The 8042-nt window shown below is 48.1% G+C and overlaps 1 protein-coding gene across 1 annotated transcript; it reads left to right on the forward strand.

Moving 5' to 3' along the window:
* Nucleotides 1-1575: 1575 nt before the first annotated feature.
* LOC123444740 (extradiol ring-cleavage dioxygenase-like) lies at nucleotides 1576-7442 on the forward strand. Its single transcript, XM_045121562.1, has 3 exons — nucleotides 1576-2123; nucleotides 6511-6881; nucleotides 7012-7442. The coding sequence occupies exons 1-3, from the start codon at nucleotides 1752-1754 to the stop codon at nucleotides 7202-7204; spliced, it is 936 nt and encodes a 311-aa protein (XP_044977497.1). The 5' UTR covers nucleotides 1576-1751; the 3' UTR covers nucleotides 7205-7442.
* Nucleotides 7443-8042: the final 600 nt, after the last annotated feature.

The raw sequence follows: 8042 nt of genomic DNA on the forward strand, positions 1-8042 counted from the left end.
ATGTATGTGTTTGGGTGATACATAAATAAATAAATATAATTGGGGAAAAAATCTTCAGTTTTAGATTTGGCTATAATACTTGTTGGAGAATGCCATAATACAATAGAAAAACTACAAAGATAGCAAAATGAAACTAACATGACATAATTATCTCAGATAAGAACCAAATTTGACTAATTCCATTGACAATAATACTATTTTAGTGCTTTTGAAAAAAGCTTCGTAGTGTTCTTCTTGATGCAAAGCCAGCAAGGAGAATATCGAGATCAACACTATCCAAGATATGCATCTCAATGCAGCACATAGCCAAGCAATTCAATATAATCTATCTTCCAACATAGTTGACCTCAAACAATTTTCCTGCTCAGGATTAGCTTATTGCCATTGTTCTTCACTCACATCAACATTGAAATTGGGTAGCCAGGTTGCCGGCGCCGGCACTGCCACACGGCGCAACAACAGGCTGCCCGTCTGTCGCGCGCGCAGCGACGACAACGAGGCGCCGAGCGAGAGCGACGGTCGACAAATACGAACAAGAGGAACTCGAACAGACGAAGGCACGGCTATACAACGGTCTTGAGATTGATTTGATTCAGATTTTCAAGGGCGTACGCGTGCGGCCGTGCCTGGCGTATGGCCACGCTTAACTAGTTCGCTCGTATCTGCCAAACAATTAGGCCTAGCCCATTGCGCTTCTCTCAAATTGTTTCTTATCTATTTTTTTTGCTGGGCTATACTACACATATATACCACATCATGGGCCCCCCTCAGGCCTGGGCCCTAGACCGTCGCCCCTCTGACCATACACCAGGCCGGCACTAACTCCTTTGAGAACAAAACTCAAACGAACTCCAAGGTACTAAATGAAGAACGAGAACAAAACAAAGCTTATTCTATTTCCATTTATTTATTTGCGTTTTTGAAAACTAACTTGCAATAAAAAATCATAAAGGCAAAAATAAAAAGCAAAAGAGTTGGAAGATACCGACGCGAGTGTTTCGAATCTCCTCGAGCTTAAGAGCCTGTTTGGGACTGCTCTGCTCCTTAAAATTCAGCTCTGCTCCAGAAAAAATAAGCCAAACGGGATAGCTCCAGGATATGCTGCTCCACAAAAAATCTAGAATCTGGGATACAACTTCAAAGTTTTTAGAAAGCTCCTGAGAGGGTGCTCCAAAAAAGACTAGAAGCTGGAGTTGGGGGAAAATTACCCACCACTGCCACCAGTAAGTGGATACCCCTTCATTTCTTTCCCCTCAACCAATCAAATAGATTCTTTCCATCAAATTTTTTATTCTTGAAGTTGGAGCTAGATGGAAGCCAAACATTCTCTTGATAGTGCTATAGCTTCTGTATGAAACTGCTCCAAAGTAAATTTGATGAAGTGAAGCTGATTTTGATGAATTGAAGCAGTCCCAAACATGCCCTAAGTACACCATCATTAGAATTTATTCAAATACCGTCACCACATCTTGATGTAAAAGTAATGATCGCCTCCCCAAACTTTTATGCCCATTGTCGAAAGGCAAAATGCCTCTCCTCAAAATTAGAAAAGGAAAATGTCATTGACTCCTTGCTGGAAAAGCAGCAAAGCACAGGAGAGAAAGTAGCACGAGCAAGCGTCTGGGCTCTCCTCCTACCAACCACGCGACACACGAGCCCGTCAGGAATAGGGGCCTGAGCCGGAAACTCACAACCGCGTCGACTGCAGCGCTCGCGGCACCCGTAATAAGGAGAGCACCCCGCTGGCGGCGATGGGGCAGAGCCACAGCCTAGCCATAGCCAACAAGCCCAAACCGGGGGACAGGCACGCGACGCCACAGCCGCGCGGCGGCGACGACCAACACCAGAACCAGCCAGAAGCCGCCGGGAGGCGCCCGCCGGCCGCGGCCATGGACACCTTCTTCCTGTCGCACGGCTCGCCCACGCTCTCCATCGACGAGACGATCCCGGCGCGGAGCTTCTTCGAGTCATGGCTGCCGGCGGCCGTCGCCGGCCCGGAGCGGCCGCGCGCCATCCTGATCGTGTCGGCCCACTGGGAGACGGCCACGCCGGCCGTCAACGTCATCCGCGGCAGCAACGACACCATCCACGACTTCGGCGGCTTCCCCAAGTCCATGTACCAGGTCCGTTCCCGGCTTGCTTGCTTTCTTCCATCCCCTCTCGTTCTGGTTCGATTGAGATGTTGTCCTGGTTGGTTGGGCCGGTCAGACTTCGCGTGGATCCGCTGTTTGATTTTAAAATAGCCAAGGTTGGTGGTGGATGCCCTTGCCTTGGTTTTGGCTGTGGGTTCTCGAAAGGAGATTGGTCATGGCATGGTACAGGTGCACACGCCAAAACTGGATGGTACTAATACTATTCCAAAATTTGCTCAAAGAAAGTTGGACTTTTTTTTTTTTTGCTTGATCACTTGAATTTTGGTGAATAAAGGGTATGATATCCTGCAACATCGTTAACTGTGAACACTGCGCATGTTCTGAATTTTATTGTAGATAACACCTTATTGAGGTTGGGAAACGGTAGGGTCGTGAGGATACCATTATTTGAGTAGGTAGTAGTGAGGCTACAAAGGTTGCATCCAATTCGTTATGATACTATAGCAAGAGGTAATCGAAGACTCATTCAACATAGAATTTCATAAAAATATTTGTAGCCGGCATCGATCCCATGTCTTTGGTATAATGAAGCCTAAGAGCAACCCAGCGAGAGGACGCATTTCGTCCGTGTGTGTTCGTATATATTGACGTGGATAAAAGTAATGGCCTAATGTGAAGATTCATTTTTATTTTGCGTCTATTTTGTGTCCGCGCGGATCCATTTTTAACGCAAATTTGGATCATATTTGGGTCGCTGACGGATACAAAGCACACATTTTTTTGTGGCTACGTCGTCCGCATGTGTGACCTGACCCATTTGTCACATAGCCACCCACCCACATCTGCCTACTTATTTAATTCGTTGGTTCATCCACATCCACATTTTTTCTATTATTTTATTGCCACAGTGCTGCTGCTCACTTGCTTTTCGTTGGGTGCATGTGCTGACGCATTTAATAAAACGGACACGGAGGCCGGCGGACGACCCAAACGGACAAAAAACGTTATCCATTTAGATCGGCGAGTTGAAGTTGCCCGAACAAAGCATCGAAACATGATATAATGAAGACAAGGAAGAGCCCACAAATATGGTTGGTCTTAGAAATAGCAAGCGATTGAGCTATATGCATTACCTTAAAGAGTGGGTAGGGGTCTGGTGACACATATCTGGGCCTCTTTGACTCGTTCAATTCAAAAAGCACAACAACATGAAAAATGTGGAATTTGAGTATCATGTCACATTACATCCTATATGAATGGAATACACAAAAAAACTGTGTGATGCAAATTATTTGTTTGCATCACAGGGAAACAATGAACTCTTTCAAAACATTAGGTGCATGCGTTGCCGTAGAAACCAAAAAACTTTTTTTGTTGGAATTCCGTTCAAAGGTGGCATAAATCAAAAGTTTTTGGGCGTGATTCGTAAACGTAGTTGTCGGAACTGTCCCGTGGAGTGTGGGTAAACAAGGCCTGGCTGGGGTAAAACAGACACAAAACTAACATCTACACTTAGTTTGGTTGGTTGCATACATTCTAGGTTGCATGAGGTGTCACTCTAGGCATGCTGTTTGGTTGTCCACTTGTGCACGCGCAAACACACAGCCTGCTCTTTGGTGGCATGCATCGCATGTTATCCGGTAACCTCTGACACGGTGGTGAGGTTACCAGCACACAACGGCCTTACGAAGAACACATATAATAAAACATAGAGCAGATATAAATGTTATGCCACACATAACAGATCAGTTCAAAATAGTAGTTTGATACTACAGTAAAGTAGCTGGAGCATGTCGGAGCGGTCTTAGGGATTCATAACGAAGGCATCGTCGTGCTTCCCGCACCTGGTCACCACTTTAATGCCACCATCATTGAACACGATGACCTTTAGCATGCCGGGAGTGAGCAGCTTGAAGGTCATCATGAAGCTTATCTTGATCTGATGGGCAATGGGGAAGGTGCCCCAGCCCTGATCGAGGGTGAACCTACCATTCAACAGTCGGACAGTCATCCTCCAGGAGCAGCCGGTGTTCATCTTCAGCTTGAACTCCGGTGGCACAAACGGGAAGTGCTTCTTGAAGTCCAACGGCATAGGTATGGTCTCCAACTTTGGGGGGGGGGGGCATGATCACCTTGTAGAAGTTGGTTGCCCCTCCCACCTCATGGTAGTGGTCGTAGTTTCAACGCTTGCTGCTGGGGGACTCCTCCGGATAGACATTGTCCATGTCAGGGCTTTGGACGGGCATCACCTCTGAGGGCGGCACCACGTCCTTGCCCTTGTCTTGCTCTTTGGTGGCAGCACCTCCTTCCCCTTGCTCTCCGTGTTGATCTGCATTATCAAGAGGTTCAAACGGTCAGGATCTGCAATATGAATGTTGCAACATCGTCGTTAAAACGTATCGCCCAGAACACCTTTATTTAGTCAGCCCGACGGCCACCACTCTACCTATCTGTCTCTCACTCTTTCTCCAAACCATCAACATGAACTCCCGCAACAAGTCGAACCCCAACCCAACCCCATCCCCAACCTCTTCCCTTGGGGCATTGAATGGAGGGCATTCTTCCTAGGGTGCTCGCTCGGTGACCGCACCAAGTTTGAGAACACCATGGAACTGTGCTCGAACTTCGGCAACATGAAAGAGGTGCACAAAGATTCAGACATCGTGGTCAAGAAGGCCACGCCGGATGAGTTGAAGACACTGATTCCTGACCCAACGAAGGGCACTATGTCAGTGGACATACTTCGCAGGGCCATGAATCAGGCCGACTCCGGCAACGTTGGACAAAGGGCAAAGTGACCATTGTGCATGAGTGTACTTCACCACAAATAGTGTGGTGGTGCCGCTGGAGGAGGATCAAGAATCAATTGGTATGGAGGTGGAAGAAGATGCGGTGGACATGATTGTAAGGGTGCCGGTGCCAGGACACAGAAGCATGATCATCGAGCTGGACTTCGGCAACAAAGAAGAGATGGACAAGACCAAGACCAAGGCCAAGGCCACCCACCGCTCCAATCACCTCTGGGGTCCCCGAGGATAAGATCCATGCGTGTGTAATATGAACCCTAATCCCCATCCGTATTATATTCAATACGGATCGGGAACCTCTTTATTTACCTCTACTCATGATGATGTTATTATACCCCGATTCCCCATTCCCCTAACGCTGATTGAACCTAAACTCGAATCAAATGCAAAATAGTAGGTGCAGAGGGGGAAAAGTTGCTTACCACCATTGCCGAAGTGTTGCACCGCGGATGCGGGTGAAAGTGGACGGAGGTCAACTTGCTGTTCTCCGATCGGCTGCACGTTGCCGCCGTCGTAGGTGAGTGGAGAGAGGGGAGAGCGGAGAGGGGAGAGAGAGCGGTGAGAGAAGCTGAAGGTAATAACTGCCGATGCTTCGGGAAGCAACGCGGCTTCTCGAGGGTGGCTCCTCGCCTGCAGCCCCTTTTGCCCGCATGCCTCGATAGGGTCTGGCTCGCGAGAAACTGTCGATTCGAGCGTGCCACGCGAGACAAGGTCCAAAGCAGCTTTAAAATTCGCGCTATACAAACCAAATAGTGTATGCAATCAACCAATTAGCTTGTTTTCTTTTCACGCGGGTTTGGTTAACAGCCAACCAAACGGGTCCCTTATGATTTCCCATCTTATAAACCCAACGACCCGTGGAGAAAAGAATTCTAAGAAATACATGATTCTCTACAATTTCTATTAGCAAAACCTTGAACCAGAAGCGCCCAAATGGCAATCTTTCTTATTGCGGACTCGTAACAGTATCCAGAGTTTGGTCAACTGAACATATGGAGCGCCCATGATAGGCAATCGGCAATTGCAGTATCACAAGTGGTTGGGTTATGCCCATCCTGTACCGGCTCCTGAATTTATCAAAATCTTCTTTTTTGTGGGAACTGAACTTATCATTTGCTAGGCACGGGAAATGGAATAGTATGTGCAACATCTACCTGATCTGAGTATCACCACCCCCCTGACCCCATCTGGATATCGATGGGCTCACTCACCAAAAAAGGTGTAGGCATGGTGATGGTGGGCTTGCCACAGTCATTTGAAAGATTCATGATTGATCAACAACAACTACAGTAAGACAATTCAGGGGTCAGTCAGGTGCTCCAAATGAGCACCCAAGAATGATTCCCCACCTAACTACTACTACTTGCTAGGTCTGATGTCAGTCTTGGATTGGCACTCAATTCGATACTCCGGTGAGTGGTGACGTGCGTGGATACAGCCTTGGTCAACTCAGATTCAGCGGCTACTTCGAACCTTTCCCGTGTTTGCTTGCACCACCCAGACAATTGCTAAACACGGCCTCTTTAAAAGTTAGAATTAGATTGCAGTTTTGTACTATCTCATACAGTGGTGTATGGATCCTTCTGAACTGTGCCATTTGAACCAACCAGCTCAAGTACCCTGCGCCAGGCGCCCCTGATCTGGCCAAGAGGACCAAAGAGCTCCTGGAGCAAGGCGGGTTCGGGCCGGTGAAGGAGGACCGGAGCCGCGGGCTGGACCACGGCGCGTGGGTGCCGCTGATGCTCATGTACCCGGACGCCGACGTGCCGGTGTGCCAGCTCTCCGTGCAGACCGACCGCGACGCCACCTACCACTACAACCTCGGCAAGGCGCTGGCGCCGCTCAGGGAGGAAGCCGTCCTCGTCCTCGGCTCCGGCAGCGCCACCCACAACCTCCGCAAGATGGGGCCTACCAGCTCGCCGCCGCCGCAGTGGGCCTCCGACTTCGACACCTGGCTCAAGGACTCGCTCCTCGGCGGCAGGTAATGCATGCATGCTGACCACGGCGACGACGGAGCCCGCAAAGGCAGCAGCCTCTCGTCTCGACCATGCTCCTGCTAGCGCCATTTTTCTTCTTCTCTCTGAGGTCGTTGGGTTTTGGCATGGGCACAGGTACGACGACGTGAACCGGTACGAGGACAAGGCGCCCAACGCCAAGATGGCTCACCCGCGGCCGGAGCACTTCTACCCGTTGCACGTCGCGCTCGGCGCCGCCGGGGACGAGGCCAAGGCGGAGCTGGTCCACCATAGCTGGACCAACGCGTCGCTCTCGTACGCCTCGTATCGCTTCACGACCAAGAACTGACGGCCTCGATCGAGCTGTGGTGGCTGACTCGTGCCAACCTCGGTGGATTTGTTGGCATGGCACTAATAAGCATTTTACGCTAGGTGTGGTGGACTCGTGGGCCTTGAATGTGCTGTCAAGATCATTTGCTTTCGAGTTCGAGCCTTGAGCCCTTGGCAGTGTATTACTCTCACTGTCTTACAAGGCATGTTCTACATAATTCTGTTACTGTCTGTAAAAGAGTTCTTTCTTTTTTCAACACTTTGATCATTCGATGTGCCTTCAAACAACATAGCAGCAGCAGTAAATCACACACTCCTTTAGGGCTCATTTGGTTGTTGGGGGTGGAAAACCCTCGGACCACAGGGGGAATTTCCCTGCACATATGGGATCCCCTCCCCCTATGTGAAAATACTCCTGTTGCCATTTGGTCTCCAATGGGCAGGGAAGAACATGAAAATACAAATAAAAAACCATCAGAAAACAACTACCATTTTTATCACAATAATGTCATACGACATATCATTACCAGAATAGTTTTTTTCCCGCTTTTTAAAAAAGTTAAGAAAATTCAGGACTACAAGTTAATACAGAAAATTGGAGGAATAAAAAATTATAAATACACAAGTAGCAAAAGAACAAAATATTCAACTTACATCAACACATGCATACAACCAACTTACATGTCAAAGTCAGACAAGTAATGCAACATCCAGCATAAATATAGTCTACTAATTATGTTTCGAAAGTGAAAATGGTAATGATGGTAACAAGTTTAGCAAGAAACAACACTTTGTTCCACTAAAAACATCACAATTATGTAAACTACCGATACTGAACTACGAATAACTTTCGTTCG

Source organism: Hordeum vulgare, chromosome 3H (assembly GCF_904849725.1).
Source record: "Hordeum vulgare subsp. vulgare chromosome 3H, MorexV3_pseudomolecules_assembly, whole genome shotgun sequence".
Taxonomy (NCBI): domain Eukaryota; kingdom Viridiplantae; phylum Streptophyta; class Magnoliopsida; order Poales; family Poaceae; genus Hordeum; species Hordeum vulgare.

What these genes read in the sequence shown, in the direction of transcription:
- LOC123444740 (XM_045121562.1), top strand. Translation starts at nt 1,752, where the DNA reads ATGGGGCAGAGCCACAGCCTAGCCATAGCCAACAAGCCCAAACCGGGG. An exon ending in TCCCCAAGTCCATGTACCAG is followed by an intron (nt 2,124 to 6,510) that starts GTCCGTTCCCGG and finishes TGAACCAACCAG; the next exon opens with CTCAAGTACCCTGCGCCAGG. An exon ending in GACTCGCTCCTCGGCGGCAG is followed by an intron (nt 6,882 to 7,011) that starts GTAATGCATGCA and finishes GCATGGGCACAG; the next exon opens with GTACGACGACGTGAACCGGT.